Source organism: Rhineura floridana, chromosome 1, assembly GCF_030035675.1.
Source record: "Rhineura floridana isolate rRhiFlo1 chromosome 1, rRhiFlo1.hap2, whole genome shotgun sequence".
NCBI classification, from domain to species: Eukaryota; Metazoa; Chordata; class Lepidosauria; order Squamata; family Rhineuridae; genus Rhineura; species Rhineura floridana.
Window position 1 is genome coordinate 141,140,253 of NC_084480.1, and position 17,999 is coordinate 141,158,251.

Below are 17,999 nucleotides of genomic sequence, written 5' to 3' on the forward strand. Positions count from 1 at the left end.
AAGTAGTAATCGACTTGAAGGCACATAACAACAAAGGTATCATGTTACGTTTGGGACCCAAAGGCTGAAAACTACAAGACGTTGAATAGCTCAAGTTCACAGTAACAGGATGCCAGCATCCAAACAGCTACCTACTACCCACAAGGATACAGGTTTTGATTAGTGAATGAGCGGATCAAAATCTGTATTGGCATGAATTCCAAAGCTTTGCAGGACATTTTAGTCACAACACAGTCACCCCTCCCCCATTATGAAACGTGCATTTCTTACCTCACCAGTTTTACCAATTTCAATCCTAACAACTCCAGGGATGCTTTTTATATATCCTTCTAGAGTAGGATGCCCCAGCTGCTTAAAAGGAATCCAGTCTCCAGTTAAAGATTTATATTCCCCCTGCAAACGGGAAAAGGGCACTCCGTTTTTATGGGTCTGGAGAACAGCTCGGAGCATTTTTGCAACTAGATCCGCTTCCTGCATTTTCACCTGTAACAGAAAAGCAATTCCCTTTAAATTTAAGGTAAAGTCAGCAGTTCTCCTTTTTAAAAAACCTCTTCCATTAATAACCAAAAATTCAGTACTGGTGTGTCCAGCACTTGAGATTCAACATTAACTAGAAAGAAAATGGTTCCATGGTGTTAAAGGGAAAAAAACCACTTCATACAATATAGTCGAAGACAAAAAGCTGAGTTAGACTCAGGGCCGGCGCCAGAGGGCGACCACTTTGGGCCCTGAGGGGCCCTGTTACTCAGAGACCCCCCTGAAGGGCCTCTCCTTAGGGTGAGAGGATGGCGCTCCCGTTTCGTGATCCGCGGCAAGGTCGGGTCCTGCAACCCGACCCTGCCACGGATCGCGAGCTCCCAGGCACCCCTCCCCGCCCCCCATACGGGCAGTGCGGGCTTCAATAAACCCGCCCGCACACCCCACCTACCTCTCCCGTTAGTCTGAAAGCTGTGCGCGCTGTGCGCATGCCTGCCATCATCCAAGATGGCGGCAGGTACTTCCTTAAGGGTGATGGCAAATGCGCACATAATTCAACACGATTGGAGAAGTGGGTGGGGCGCGCGGAGGGGCGTATTAGCCCCGCGCCAGGGGGGCGGGATGTTGGGCTAAGTTTTGCTTTGTCAAACACTGTAGATGAAAGCACTCAACTGGACAAAATGTCTAGAAACTGAATTAAATGTTAGTTATTCGTACAAGCAACACAAGGTACAGCCTATAGCCACCATCGGATCATCTCAGGAAAGCTTCAAAGGGGGAGGCAAGGAGAGGAGGTCACAAATATCTGAACAAAGCAGAAGTATTCAGGTTGAGACAGTTCCCGCTTTCTGAGCAGCCGCCCCATACGAACAAGTGACCAATGACTTGTCCAGAATAAGGTCCATACAGAAGGCTAGTCCACACATCACAACAAAACATAAAAAGATAACTGATTTCTAGGAATCAATATGCAGGCAAAATTTATAGGATGCTGGACTATTGGAGTTGTTGGACATATAAAGTACTCTCCTTTAATCTTCTAACATCCCAAAACCAATGTTGCAATTATAACAGAGTAATATCCAAAACATCCAGGGACTTATCTTTACTGCTGCCATTTACTGCTTTAAAAAAATATGTATAACATACCTCTCAAAAGCAGCTACCTCAGCTATTTTTTAAGGTATTGAGAAAATATAATAACAGAATGTAACACTCATGTCCTTCCTAATTCATCCGGCAAGTGTCATCCATGTGCAACTCAGTTGCTCCAGTGGCAGCTTAGTATATACACTTTTCACAAAACTATTGACCTGTAAAGGACAAAATGCCACAGGCACAAAACCACACACCTTCTCTCCAGTCCTGTGAAGATGGCTAGCGTGCCATCCCCAAAAAGGCTTGCCACCCAAGTCCCAGATACTGAAAAGCCCATTATGTGCTAAATTCTAAATGAGATCAGAACAGGACAATAGGGGTGACATGAGTTTTTTTTAATGAACTTTGTTCACAGTAGATGACCTATGTGCAGCAAACTTTGGTCCCAGCTTCAGGACTGCATCTTCAGTATGGAGATCCTTTTTTTTTCCCCCAATAATTTTTATTCAAATTTTCATAAAACAAACAAAACAAAATCAAAAAACATTCAAAGACAAAAAAACAAAACAAAACAAAAGTAATTAAACAGTAAAATAAAATGTTGACTTCCGATTTGTCGCAGATCAGTTATAGGTCTACAATATATAACAATCCTGTCTCTTAAATTATATTATAAAATCACTTTCCTCCAGTAGTTATCTTAATTAATCATCAAATCTCATAAACATTACTTTATTCTTTCCACAAAAAGTCAAAGAGAGGTTTCAATTCTTTGAGAAATATATCTATCAATTTTTCTCCAAATAAGCATGTCGATTAATCCATCTCATTCAAATCTATTAGGTCCAATAATTTCAATAGCCATTCTTCCATTATCAATATTAATTCCATCTTCCATCTTCAATAGTCCTGTTAAGTCCAGTAATTTCAGTGTCCATTCTTCCATTATCAGTATCCCATAATAATCTTGTTGTCATAGCCATAGTCCAAATAAACATATTGATTAATCCATCTCATCAAATCTATTAGGTCCAATAATTTCAATAGCCATTCTTCCATTATCAATATTAATTCCATCTTCCATCTTCAATAGTCCTGTTAAGTCCAGTAATTTCAGTGTCCATTCTTCCATTATCAGTATCCCATAATAATCTTGCTGTCATAGCCATAGTCATATAATAAGAGTCTGATGGGAATTTCCTTTATCACAAATATTTCCTTGCCATCAATTCTGAATATGTTGCTGAAATATTGTTGTAAAGTCATATCTCCGTTCTTCTTTTTTACAAAATGCACTGGCTCATCTCTTGAAAGTTTTTCCATTGTCACATATCTGTAGTTAATTCCATAGATTTTTTCTATATCAAGCTCCATCACATCATTCCAGTCCAGAAAATTATCCAAGACATTGATAACTTTATCTCTAATATCTTCATTAATTTCTTCAGAGACAACGTTGAATTCCAAACAGTAAACTTTGTTTCTAATATCCATAAACTCCAGATCTTTTTCCAATTCCACATTTGTTCCAATCTCCAGGGCTTGTATCTTCCCTTTAATTTTTCTTTTCTCATCTCTAATCTCATCAATCTCCTCTTTCACAAGATCCCCTATTTCTTTAAGCTCCTGCGTCATTTTGCCCAATTCAATTTTCATCTCCTTTCTACCCTGTCTCAGGGTTTGTTTCATTATCTCAATCTCATCCATTATTTTCTGAAACATAGTTACTTCCAGATTCTCATCCACTTTCTTGATTGCCATTCTTAAAACCACGAAAACAAAACAAAACAAAACAAAAACAAAAAACCCCCCACTTCTTATTTCAGCAACAATTGGGTTAATATTCCAGGCTTGATGACATCACTGTGTAGACAGAACAGCCTGCCTTATCTCTTATATGTTCAGGAATACAAAACAAATTTAGTTCCCAGCATCAAAACAGTTAGTGGTGTCGTGAACAAGCAGATTCGTCAAGATGAAATAGACCAAAAAAAAAAATAGTCCCAGACATATAATATTCCAAAGTTCATAAATCAAAATTATTTATTTTTTTTCTCTTCGGAATAGAAATCCCTCTTCCGTTTATATCTTTAGAATGCAATTCCAGGACAGCTTTTTGCAATAAAAACAAAGATAAGCTTTTTCAATTTCTTTCCTCCTTAATTTCGTGAATAAAAGAGAAGAGTTATAACTCACCCAGAAATTCTTTATAGCTGATTCATTGACAAATCTCTTTTTGCTGCAACAATTTAAACCAAGTGAAAAAAAAATAGAAAGAAGGATGCTTGCCTGTTAAAGTCCGTTTTTCTTTGAAGAAAAGATAAACGTGTCGCATTAATCAGTTAGAGCTTGTTTGGAAGTCCGTCCGGCATTGCTGGCTGAACTTTCTCTCATAAATTAATGAAATCCAGTCCTCCCAACAAAAACAGGCTTTTGTGGTTAATCTCTACGTTTCTCCCTGCCCGGGAGAAAATCTTTACCAGTCAAAAAGAACGTTCTGACTGATTTTATAACTGAAAAAGCTTCTTCTGAGACGAGAGCTCGTCTCAAAAAGCAGGCACAAGCGAAGTCATCCTTCCCGGAAGTCCTTCAGTATGGAGATCCTAACCTTGCAGGGTAACATAGATTAAGGAATACATGAAGTACACTGAACACCCTGAAGCATTTTATAACAGCTATTATTTATTATAAATCAAAATAGGAATAGAAGTGATGGGTAATAGTCTTAGAAAGTTTGTCAGATTAGGTTGCTTAGGATCAGTTTACACATCTATATCCGGTTCAGACACAATGCTAGATTATGGTTTAATTATACGTGCACAAGCCTCAAACTTGTGTGCTTTCCCTAGCCCCCTCTATAGAGCTAGCTGTGAGATCATCAGAATCTTTCACTTCCATTTTCAATTAACTGTGGTTACATCTGCACTGAGAACTGTGGTTAATCTTAACTATGGTTTAGGGAAACAAGCCAACTCCACAAACCAGGGTGTGAAGTTGGATCCCCCCCAAACCATAGTCAAGACTGACTATACCATTTTAAACACAAGTGAAAGCTTTCAATTTCCTCCTGTGTGCGCCACACTAGATTAGAGCTCATGAGTCATACACCAAGCTGTAGTTCAAGGCTCTGTGTCATTTTATAAGTTGGAAGTGAGCATTGGTATGGTTAATTCTAATGCTGACATACACTTTCAGAGGGGAAATCGCCTCAGCCTTTGTCAGCAAAAACAAATAATCTTTGGCACCTTAAGACCAACTATCTTTAAATGGTATATGCAGTCCACTTCATTCTAGGAAAGCTTACGCCACAAAAAGTTTGTCGGTCTTTAATGTGCTACAAGACTCTTTTGTTCTTTTTACTGATATGAATGTTAGCAAGCTCAGACGGATTTGCGAGACTGCCCAAAAAATGAGAGAAACACCAGCTGATGTTGAGGAACACCAACAAATGAGATTGTCAGCATTCATTGGTGTATGCCCCAGTAAGTGTGGTCATTCACCACATTTCAGATTGGTAGGGCGGTACAATGCCTCAGAGAGGAGGTCAGGTCTCCTACTTCCCTAATGCATTCACTATAGCTGCCTAATCTCCCTGCTTTTTATTTCTATCAAACTTTCTTAAACCACAAGGGTTTTTTTGCCTATGAGTGAATTGATTTTTTTTCAACCTTTGCCCTTCTCTTTTCCTTATTAGATTTCAATATTAAAGAAGCACTCTCCAGATTCCTTGTTTATTATTTCAAAGGATTGTACTCAAAAGTAAGCATATTTTGTGATATTATCAGTCCCAGGCTATGGTTGGAAGGCACATGAGGCCAGCACCCTGCTGAAGCTAAGCAGGGGTCAGGTCTGGTCAGTGCCTGGATGGGAGACTGCCTGGGAACCATATGTAAGCCGCCTTGGGTTTCTATCATGAAAAGACAGGTGGGGTATAAATGTAATAAATAAATATTACCCTGGCAATGCTCTTGACATGCCTAGTCCTAAGTGGTTATATTGTTACATGTCCCCCATTTCTCAGCAAACAGTTCTAGTACTGAAGTTGGTTTCGTTTGGATCAAAGTTCACTGGAGACATATGCCCTCTTCTTAAAGTATCTGTTTACTTACAATATGCAGATTGATCATGAATGAGCAGACAAGCACCCACACATTCCCTTTTCTTCCCCTTCTGCCTTACTTGAGGGAAGAAATTAGAAACATCCATTTCTGCTGTAGTGGCAAACAATAATTTGCAATTTTTGTCCAAATTCAGGAAACTGTGGTTTATGAAGATCATACCTTGACCACAAACTAGAGTTGGAAACCACCGTTAGATTTCATTTCCATACTAGGTTTACGCAAACCTTAATTTGCTGGGTGTCATGGCCCCTTCGGAGGACTCGGAGGAGGAGGAAGAGGCAGCAGCACCAGACCCAGAAGAAGGAACAAATGGAATCCCTGAGGATGCAACTCCAACTCTTCCCCAGCTGGAGAATGTCCAGGTCCCGGCTGAAGCCTTTCAAGCAGATTCAGGGGATGAACAGGAGGCTCCCCTCCCCCTGCAGAGTGAAGACTCCAGGAAGTACTGCAGCAACAGAGGAGGAGGTTTAAGAACAAGTGGCTCTGAGAAGCTGGGAGACTAATCACCTGCACCTGCCTAGGAAGTGGGTTTTAAAAGGCAGTTTGTGACTGCAGCAGACTGCTGACTACAATGTCGGGCGTGATCTCCATGTGAAACGTAGTTTGCAGACTCCAGACCTTTCGGACTGAACCCCTGGCTTCCTGAACCCAGCTTCCCCACCTTGATGACGCTTTTGGACACTGCTACTGGTACAGTTGTTAGAAGCATTCCTTTCTCCAGCCGGTTCCTGTTATCTGCTGGCCTTGGCAGATTTACAGCCCAGCTAACTGCCGGCTGATTAGTTATAGCCCAGCTCCGAGCCCCGAAGCTGACACTGGGTTCCCACGCAACAATAAACTATGTTTTTCTGCTAAACCACCAGGTTTCCAATTTCCACTATTTTGCTAGTGGAAAATTGAGTGCACAAGAAGGTCCTGCCTCAACTAGCTTTACTTTTGATTTTTGATGACTGTAACATGGATATAAAGTCCCCTCACTGGATCATCACCTTGTAGTGGTGAGTGGGCTTGCATGTTCCAATTAACCCTATGAGCGATGCCATCGGGAGTCGTACTCCCAGCAGGGTCACCCATGATGGTAAGGTCAAGGGAGAGGAACCAGACAAAGAATGATCCAAGAATGTCCTCAATGGCAGAACAGGCAGAGGATAACAATGTGTATGTTACAACAGCTGCGAAGGCGGATGAAGGCTGCGGCAGATAAAGGACTTCCAATCATCGTGGTACCCATGCCATTGGATCAAAGCCTTTTTCTGTCAACATTGCATGTTGATCGTGGTGCGCCGATCTCCCCACATAAAACAAATTCACACACAGGCGTCTTCCATAACAAAAGTCCCATGGCGATCAGTGAATGATGACTGGGGCAGGACTGTGAAATCCAAAAGCCCCTAGTCATGAACTGGTACATCGGTGGTGGATACAGATTCAGAAGGATCCTTTGTTAAAGACTTTATTTTGGAAGACAATCTTACTTGGTCACGAGTGATCGTCAAGAAGGATATAAAGTGTAAGGACTTAATTATATATTTTTTGTCTGTGGCACAGCTTTCTATCGTTCAGATGTGGAAATAGCTCAAAAACATGAACCTTTCCCTGTGGTATAAAAATACATGGAACATTGCAATCCTGGAAAAAGTCATGATTTCGCTGCATTCACTCCAAGAATGTGCCAAATCTGATGCATTTTACGTGGTTTGGTGAAACTTTATTTTGTACACTTTGGATCATCAATTACAGTAGCAACTTCCATCTGCCTCCAGGGAAATTTAGGACTCTTGATCCAGTCTTGGACTATGTATTTTCTTTTGTAGTGTTACTTCCTATCCCGTATCTCTTGTTTTTCTGATTAATTAATGTACCTGTAATAAAAAAAGTAATAAAAATAGTTATATAAAAAATGAGTGCACAAGCTTGAGGCTCCTCATATATGTAACACTAAACTCATGTTTAGCATTAGATTTTTCATTCTCTCACACAAACATATACATAAAGGTGTCACCCTTCTTCTGGCTGTCCTAGCCCTTTCAAGAAAAAAATCTTAGCCGTCAGTGCTCATTAGGAAGCATCAGCTGATTATCAGTGTCTGTTAGTAAGCAAACAAGTATACAAAAATGTTATGAAATCAAGTTTTAGGATCCATCATGTATTTTTTAAAAATGTACATGTAACCTATTCCTTTCAGATCTTTTCCAGAAGTTGAATCAACAACCCCGTTTAACAGTAGAATGTAACACTAGCCTTGTTTAATGTCTTGACTAAATCCCAAAGCGACATGTTGTTATAAAGAGTGCAGTTTGCATGTGAGAATCACAAGCTTGCATGCAATAATGTGACACTCTGTTCTAGGGATCTTTTGATGTTGAGACCTGGACGCACTCTAGAGTTTGGTGCCCCGAGAATTTTGGCGCCCTGGGAATTAACACAGACCCATAGATATAGCAAAAGTAAATTTATTATATCAAGAGGGAATTAGTGCATGTACTAAATGTATTAAACCAAAGCAATAAACAGCACACTGATACTAGGTTAAGTTTAGGACAGTTGAAAAACAATTCAAGCGTTGTTCTTTCCTACACATAGGAAAACTAGTATGTGGTTGGCGTAAGAGAGAGAGAAGGGAGAAAATAGGGGCTGAAGGTAGTACAAGGAAGGGAGAGGAATAAGAGAGGTTTGGGTTGTTATTTTTGTGGGCTTTCGGAAAGGATTTAAGGAGAGAATTAGAAGAAAGGAACTAGAAGAGTTTGGGCAGCCCTGTAGCCAGGAGGGGAAATGGGGGCACTCCCTCAAGCTGTGCTTCTATCCTGTAGGATTTTTTGAGTGGGGATAGTCTTCTTTTTATTTTGTGACATCCATTTATTTATTTTCTTACATTTATAGCCCATCTTTCTTTCACCAAGAAACCCAAGGCAGCATACATGTGGTTCCCTAAGTCCTGCTTAGCTTCAGCTAGGTGGTGGCCTCTTGTGCCTTCAGACCATGTGCCCTGGGACAGCCTTTCCCAACCAGTGTGCCTCCAGATGTTGTTGGACCACAACTCCCATCAGTCTCAGCCAATGGCTGAGGCTGATGGGAGTTGTGGTCCAACAACATCTGGAGGCACACCGGGTGGGAAAGGCTGCCCTGGAATATCACAGACAATGGGAACCTCTATTTAGAGAATTATAGCTTGTTTTAAGAACAGGAGCAATTTAAGAATAAGACCCACTGAATATTTTAGAGAATAAGGCAGGGCGAGTATATAACAATAGGGTATTAAGTTGATGAAGGCTGATTTACAGGATGCCATTTATTTACAATTTTGTCTCTATAGTTTCATAGTGCCATAAAATACATACGATGTCCAAACATTTCAGACAGTGCCAAAGTGTTATTTATTTGTGAAATTTTGATTTGGCAACTGTTGGGTTGATCTTTACTGACATTTTTTCCAGCCATTTAAACCATTTGTTTCTGCGGTAAAACCTAACCCTTCTGCATCTTACTTTCTTGCCAACTGCAATATTCCATAGTCAGTGAATGCAGTGATAATGGACAGGGAGTGGCTCTCTGAGAATAGAAAGTACAAGCTAAATGAAAGGAAATGAAAGTAAAAGGCGGGGGATTAGAATATAGAGCATGAGCAATCTAATAAAAAGCTAAAGTGAGACATCTAGCTGTAGCAGCACCATACCTGGCTTGCTGAATCATGCATTTGTCCAGTATTTCATTGCTGGAGCCTAGGAAGGTGCCTTATGCCAAGTCAGAGAGTCCATCTAGCCCAGTACTCTCTGTACACTGACTGGCAGAGGCTCTCTAGGTTTTTAGGCAGGGGACATTCCCAGCCCTACCTGGAGATGCTGGGAACATTGAACGTGGGACCTTTTGCATGCAAAGCAGATGCTCTGCCACAGAGATACAGCCCTTCTTGTAAGGACATGCTTGTACCATTCCATGTATTTCCAGTGTTAAGGCTGTAGGTGCTATAGCTTATGTAATCAAAAAGGCACCTCCCCACACATAAGAGGGAGGTGTCAGGAGGCTTGGGAAAAGCACAAGAGTTGCAGAAGCACACACACACCCCGGCTGCCAAAAAAATAATAATAATTAGAAGGTCTGCAAGGGGAACCCAAAACAGCATACTCTGTGGGCACAGAATGCCAACTGCTGTGGAGAAATAGAAATCTGGAGGGGGAATGGAATATCCTTGAAAAAGCCTTGGTTGGATACCACCCTGACATTTTCATGCAGCTCTTATGAATTCTAACAGTGGTGGTGGCAGTCCATTGGGACTAGTCGGGCAGAAAGCAGGGAGACCAACAGTAGGTGGAGCTAAAACCAATGACAGGTGGAGGCAACTAATTCTAGTTTTATACCCATCTTCCTTCCTGCTGAGTCCCACAAGTGCAACACTGGGACTGAAGAGGAGGAAGCTGACAGATATTACCATCCTCTGGACTGGGCATAAGCAAGAAGGCACACAGATGGGGCCTGGCTAAGAGCAGGCTGAAGCTGGCTGAGGTTTGTGAGGCAGTGCCCCATTTGCTGTAATGGACCAGCCCCCACTAAGTTCTAATATATGTATCCTGAACCCTGCATTCTAATGGTGCAAATCCTCCCTGCTCCCTTCCTAGAGAAGAAAAGTCTTCCTCTTAGACCAAGGCTGAAGTCACTGGAGGAGCACACCTCAAGAATTTATAAAATGTAAATATAATGCCTTCGATTCTGACTTATGGCGACCCTATGAATAGGGTTTTCACGAGGCTGAGAGGCAGTGACTGATCTGATGTGACCTTCTTTAGAGGGAAGGGGGAACGTAAGGGATAGGAGACCAAAAACAGCCCCATGAGGACTGAGCATGTTCATAGGAACAAAGGAACCTGCCTTATATTGAGTGAGACCTTTTGATCTAGCCCAGTATTGTCTACACTGACTGGAAGAGACTCTCTAGGTTTTCAAGCAGGGAATCTTTTCCAGCCTTACCTTGAGATGCTGGGAATTGAACCTGGGATCTTCTACATGCAGACCAGATGCTGTCCCACCGAGCTACAGCCCTTCGCCTTCAACAGGTTGCACTTATTACCCCCTTTTCTTATACAGACCATCTTCCCATTGAACACGGATGAAGGCTCTACTTCATCTTCTGTATACTATATTTCACAGCTGTATAGCACAGTGGGGAGGAGAGCCTGGCTGGGAGTCCAGAGTCTATGAGTTCAAATCTCCACTCGTGCCTCCTGGGTGTCAAGGGCCAGCTGAAGATCATCTCCACAGTGAGTGGCTCAGGGGTTACGTGCCCGGCCATCTGTGCAGCCGTGGGCAAGCTGCATAGTCCCAAGGAGCCCAGTTTCCCCCCAGCTGGCAGTCGCGGACAAGGAAGGGGCTGGCTTGTGCAGCTGTGGCAAGCTGAGCCAGCTGGGGAGGACTAGCCACAGAGGGAGGCAATGGTAAACCCCCTCTGAATACCACTTACCATGAAAACCCTTATTCATAGGGTAGCCACAAGTCGGGATCTACTTGAAGGGGGGAAAAATACTGTATTTCATGGTTGGCCATTCGGACACGTAGGGGTCACCTATGTGTCAATCACCCAACATCACCATGACATCAGGTGACCCAACTTCAAAGGGATGACTTAGTAGAGCATACTTCAGTGTGGTCCTAATTCTTTCCTTGCTTACTTTGCAGGCGTGGCTTCCAACTGCACCTGCAAAGGAACTTATTTTCTTGGCTTGAACTCAGCTCAGCTTGAACTCACGACCCGGCTGCAAAGGAAAATCCAGCCTGAAAATGGGGTTTGCAGTCGGTGCTGTATTAATTCCCGCTTTCCGTGCCATGTAGTACTTAGCTACCCATTTCACCAGTTAGCAGAGCTCATTTTGAATGGTTGAAAACAAACTGAAGTAGAATCATTATTGGGTTTTTTCTAGTGCATTTTTAATCTAAAGAACAGTAGGTTTTTAAACATCCTCTTGATTTTTAATCAATGGAGGGCAAGATATTACAGAGTAAAAAAATATAGCCAGGAGCATAGGAACCTCTGGCCTGCAAGCCAAATTAGGCTCTGCAGAGGTTCTCATTTGGCTGTGAGGCCGTTTTCTACAAGCCTTGGCAAGCGGGGCTTGCATTCCATTCCTTTTTACGTTTGCTGCCAAATGCAAGCCCAGCTGGGATTGGCCTCATTTGGGAACTCCCAATCCCTTTTGAAGCGGGGTTTGCAGTAAGGGCTGATCAGCTCATTGGTGGTGTCTGCAATCCCCTCCCCCTCCATCAGCTGCCCTTGCAAGTTCCTGTACGGACGCCGTGTACTTCAGGAATAAAATCGTAAAAGGAAACAACTCCGAATTTGTAAAACTCAGTGGGTTACACATAGGATTAGTAGTTTTTTTTTATAATCACAGTTACTCTTGTGCCATTAATACCGCTCTGATACGAACAAAAGTAAAGCAGGTAAAACAGGTTCTGCAGTCTCTATGCAAGAGACTAAAAGGTACAAATAAGTTAGTGCTGCCAGAAATGCAATCTGGAGAACATGTATTTATCTTGAAATGCACTGATAAAGATGGAGATGAAGTAGCTGAAGTTCATACAATCAAGCAGAATCAAGGAGTAACGCTTTCCCACTATGACAGTTCAGACTGCATATGAAGCACTGCATATTCACATGCTTTCCATCAGGAGGGAGTGGGTAGAGCCAAAAATCTCTGCACATTAAATAAAAACCATTTGTCAAAGTGATAGTGAGGCTGAACCATTCTCCCTGACATGATTGTTTTCTATATGCAGGGAGGGTTAATTTTCTTGAGGTCAATACAACTGAAAAAATACTGTCCCAGGAACAGAGTTACCGCTTTATTCTACAGAATATAAACTGGCTTTAAGTTAACAATGGAAAGCTTGTAGGGTCATCATCAGAGACATTTTCCAGAGGGGAACCGCCAGAGGAATAGTCATGTTAGTTTGCTGCAATAGAAACAACAAAGAGTCTTTTGGCAATTTAAAGACTAAGCAATTTATTATGACATAAGCCCCGGTGGGTTGTTGTTGACAATAATAATAATATAATTTGTTACCTACCCTTCACCATCAGGTCCCAGGGCAGGTTACAACAATTTAGAAATACATTATTAAAATCAGTTAAAACAAATTACAGTCAGGAGAATAGGTTAGGACCCAAAATATATATCTTTCAGGAACCTTTGTCTTTTATTGTGAGATTATGCTGCTGATCTTGGAGAACACTCTCCAGGGCTATCCCTAGAGGGATGTGGGGCCTGGGCCAGATCACATTGTGTCCCCACACCACCACCTTCATTTTCCTCTCCCCACCTATGCTGTACCTCCTCCTCTTGATGGTGATGATGGCGGTGTCCCCTTTTCCTCTTCTCTGGCTTCTTTTCTTTTTCCTGAGGGCACATGATGCAAATACCCACTAATGTTAAGCTGCTCTGGATCTGGTCAGTGTCTGGATGGGAGAACACTTCGAAACCACCATGTATGCTGTCTTGAGTTTCATGATGGAAGGAAGGTGGGATAGAGATGTACTAAAATAAACAAACAAGAGCTGTCAGGTGCAAGTCTGTTTTAAAGGTAAGCCGTAAGAAGAGAGATACCTATCAACAACAGCACCTAGATGGCCGACTAGATGGTGAGCAGGCACACCAGCCATCTTGTCGCAGTCTTCCCCACTACAGTGACCTATGCCTATATATCAACATACACACCTTTTATACAAATCAGTATAATCTTTTGTCCTCTTTTTTGGCAATGTGTAAGTGACCACCCTAGCAGGGAAACCCAGAATGTCATGATGCTTACCTGGTAGTTCATTTATACTAGGCATTATAGAGGAGGAGAGGAATCCAGATATATCACTCCTATTTTCAGCTTTCTAGGTACAGGGAATAAATTAAATTAAAAAATGGGGGGAAGCATCTTATCGTGTGATCTTTCACTGGCAGTTTGAAATGGGACAGTCCATGCAATCTGCTGTTTGCGTGGCATAGCTTTATGCAGTTGCCGGAGGTATGGAGTGGCACTGTAATGGCTGAATAAGCCCCACCCCCTAATGCCCAGATTGCAGGAGCAAGTAGGAACCTGCTCAGTTCCTGAAATGAGGGCTGTCTGTGCCTGTTCTAGAAGTGTATTTGTCTTTCATAAAAGGACACATAAAGCAGTAGAATTTGTGTGGGATTCATTCAGGCTTTTGCTCAGACTCACCTGGTCTTTTCAACTTCTCTGCAAAAAACAAACCAGCAAGTCAGAAGGAGCCTCAGCCTAAATTTAAAAAAAGGGAATTGGCCTTTCTTTTTTTTCTGAAACAGAACCTACTGGGTGGAGGAAATGGTGGCAAAGAAATCTCAAAGGAACAGAATCCAAGGTGGTTTTTAACATCTGCCATCAAGTTCTAGGGGGAACTCTTTCTTCTCTACCACTGTTGCTTTGCTCACTGCTGACCCACACAGCACCTCTGACTGGTGAGGGGCTTTTGACTGCTAAGCCCACCTGGGAGATGGAGAGGCTCTCAGAGGCCTGCTAAGACTAGTTTTTACAGCACTTTGCAGATAAAATTGCGCATCCGTTCTGAGTTTGGACTCCAGTTGTTGACAGTGTGTTCTAGACCTGGTATTTGCTCCTTCTTACCAGGTGTCTATGGGTGCCTTTCCATTTGTTCTATAGGAGGATATGGACAGGATTTGGGGGGAGGTGTGGCTAACTACATGCATGTTCAACCCCTGGCCTTTCTTCCTTATAAGATGGTGAGGCTGGGACTGACTTTGTTAAAAGAATTGAAATACCTTTTCGAGGGAATTTTGTGCTAACCTACTGTCCGAAAGGGGTCACTGTTACGTCTTCGTTGAATGAAAAATATAGATGAAGCTGATTAGCTAGATACCTTTCAGTCAGTTTTAGGCTGGTTTTGGGGCCTGTACTCCCTTGGGTGGCTTAGTGGGCAACTTGTTCTGGGAGACAGAGGGAGCATGACCCCATTGATTCTTCAGGATCCTCCAGTGGTTTTAGATACCATTGACTACAATGGTGGGGAACCTCTGGCCTGGAGGCCTATTGCAGCTGGAGTTTAAAGATTCCTGTGCTTGACAGAAAACACATGATGTCATATGATGCCAGAAACATGCCTCTAGCCTATTAGGAGTAGCACAACCCCCAGCAAGGGAACATTTATACAGGCAGCCAGATGAAATTGGAGTTTCATCAGGTGACAATGGCTATGCTGTTCCCAATGCCTTTATCCCTGGGAAAGCAGGCATGTACACTTTAATGACCCACCAGTGTTCAGGACTAATGCACTAGAAAGTATTACATTATTAATTGACTCATGAGAATGGCCTGTTCCTTTGCTCCTATCCAACCCTTATTTTCTGAGATCCCCCCATGATAGATATTCCATAACTGGGGCAAGGGTAGTGTTTGAGGGATATGTGGACATGTTGTAGGTAAATGGAGCTGGAGTGCTATATCTAAAACTGCAACCAAAATCTGCACATAACATGCATTACAATTTCAAAGAAAAGGAACACAAAATAAGATGGGGATGTCAAATTAAATAGAGGGGATGAGGAGTGTAGTGGCTGGCGGGATGTACATGAGCAAGGAGAGAGAAAAATAGTTACATGCTCCATACCTCTGTGCAGAGATGTTTTAGGGGCAACAACACAGAAAAAGAACACTGGAAACTCTACTGGAAAATACTTGAAGACATAGGAAAATAAGGAATATACCCGGTCATACTACTTGCCTATCTCGCCCATAGTTGTCTACCCCAGCCTTCTCCAGATTTTTTGGATTACAACTCCCATCATCCCTGAACATTTGCTATGCTGTCTATTGCTGATGGAACTTGTAGTCCAAAACATTCAGAAGGCACCAGCAATCCAGTGTCTCAAGGCAAGAGGTCCCCAAACATTAATACCCTGCCCCCCAAGGCAACATCCTCCCCACTTTTCAGCTCCAGCTAGAGTTTAGCATTCCCTGAGCAGGAAGCCACAGACCTGAACTTGGAATAGACTTGAAGGCACATAACTGCCTACCCCCAATTGTTTTTTTCACATGCATCTGCAAATCATTCACCTCCCTGCCTCCCTGCAGAGAATCCATCCATGAAACATCTACAGCCATTAACATGCTTTTATTTTAAATCTATAGCCTTAATAGTTTTTGTTTAAGACAAAACAGACCCATTCACAGTAATCAAATGGCACACCTGCACCTACATTTAAACAGGCATGTCTGTCAACATCTAGATTTTTATCTCTTCTCTAAAGAGCAAATAAGAGAAGGCTGTTTATATCCAAAACAAAGATGTGCAAACAAAGACCAAAATCTACTTATGTCCTCTTGATCTCCACATGTTCCAAGGCACAAGGTCAGGTTGTATATATCCATACACTCTGTAATGACAGGTGAATGTCCATCCTGAAGCTATCTGTTACAGCAGGAGAGGGGAACCTTTGGGCTCTAAATGTTGCTGAACTACAACTCACATAAGCCCTAGCAAGCATGTCCAATGGCTAAGAATGATGGGAGCTGTAGTTCAGCAGTATCTGGAGGCCCAAAGTTTCCCCACATCTGTGTTACAGGAACAGTGGTATATCAAGCAAAGAGATCATCACTAAGCTTTTGTATGTAGCCTCTAGAGCTGGCAGGCTGCACTTACATAAAGGTAAAGGTATCCCCACACTTGTAGTGCGAGTTGTTTCCGACTCTTAGGGTGACGTCTTGCGACGTTTACTAGGCAGACCGTATATATGGGGTGGGATTGCCAGTTCCGTCCCCGGCCTTTCTTTACCCCCCAGCATATGCCGAGTGCTCATTTTACCGACCACGGATGGATGGAAGGCTGAGTAGACCTCGACCCCTTTTACCGGAGATTCAACTTCCTCCTTCCGTTGGAATCGAACTCTGGCCATGAGCAGAGCTTCGGCTGCGTTACCGCCACTTACCACTCTGCGCCACATGCCACTTACCAGGTGGGATAAGACCAAAGTTCTACCTCGTGTGAAGGATTGGAAAAAGGATGCAGCCAATTAAGAAAAGTTATAGCATTTTTGCAGCTTGGCCTTGGGAGGTCTGTGTGCTGTTGCTTTAGGGAAAATGCTCCTGTAAAAGACTGTCTTTGGAACTTCTTTGCACTTGGATAAGTTGGCCACACAACTGCACGCTTAAGGGTTGAGAGGGAATCCATGTTGGCAAGTAGCAATCCCTAGGAGTACAAAAAGGTATTTATAGGTATTGGCCATTTTGTGAGACCATTAAAGTGGTTGCCCTTGGGAAGATTCAATTGCCAGCTACATAAAGACCAAACTGCTGTTCTTAAACAAGGCTGCCCACACACCATACATTTAAAGCACATTTCTCCCCTCCACCAAAAGAATCCTGGGAACTGTAGCTTACCTTTCACAGAACTACATTGCCCAGCACCCTTAACAAACTGCAGTTCCCACGATTCTTTTGATGGGGGAGGGAATGTGCTTTAAATGTGTGGTGTGTATGAGGTTAGAATGATGACTTTAATAGTTTAAGTATGGGGTAGTACCAGGATGAGAACACAGCAAGTAAAAAAGAATGATTTTCAAATTTGGAAAAATAAGGAACTTTATAGGATCAAAGATCTAGTCCATCAAGGTGTTATTTCCTATAGAGCTATCCAGGGAAAACCGCAAGGAAGGACTTCTCATTGGTTTGAGTTTTTCCAAATCCCATCTGCTGTTCATGATCATTTTATGCTTAACCAGCAGGTAAGAGAAATGACAGCATTTGAACACCTAATAAAGTCTAAAAAAATTAAGTTGGCAAAAATGTATCAACAACTCAATAAATATGAAATTGAATCAGAATAAAAGTTTACATGATAAAATGGGCTCAGAACATCAGTGAAAATATAATCGGATGTCTGGGAAACATAAGAACCTAGTGGATCAGGCCAATGGCCCATCTCGTCCAGCATCCTGTTGTCACAATAGCCAACCAGATGCCTATAGGAAACTTGCAAGCAGGGATAAGGCCCAGAGGTTTCCTTAAAACAGTTTCGCCTTATGCCTATGTTTTAAGATCATGAGTAGGTGGTATATTAGTCCAGTCTAGATTCAGAAAAGAGAAACAATGTGGATTTTTTTTTATATGTGGTAGAACTGATATAACGAGTATTGGGGGAAAATTGAAGGTCAAATTAATAAAATAAGCTATGAAATCCCCCTTCATCCAGCATTTTTTGTATTAAATTACATGGGTCAGTAGACACAGCCTATACAGAGATAGTTTCATATACATTGGCTGCAGCAAGAATTCTTTTTGTGAAAAGGTGGA

At 42.2% G+C, this 17,999-nt stretch overlaps 1 protein-coding gene across 4 annotated transcripts in view; it reads right to left on the bottom strand.

Moving 5' to 3' along the window:
* The window catches only part of TDRD7 (tudor domain containing 7), a 67,007-nt gene extending 60,836 nt beyond the window's left edge, over positions 1 to 6,171 (bottom strand). For 2 of the 4 annotated variants that reach the window (XM_061634204.1, XM_061634199.1), the window contains exons 1-2: positions 929 to 1,007; positions 271 to 483 (exon numbers count right to left, since the gene is read on the bottom strand). In XM_061634204.1, the coding sequence (XP_061490188.1) occupies positions 271 to 483; positions 929 to 979 (264 nt within the window). In that variant the 5' untranslated portion in view covers positions 980 to 1,007. Of the gene's footprint in view, positions 1 to 270; positions 484 to 928; positions 1,008 to 5,855 lie in introns of those variants that run through there. The other 2 variants (XM_061634223.1, XM_061634213.1) reach the window with 2 other exon arrangements.
* Positions 6,172 to 17,999: the final 11,828 nt, after the last annotated feature.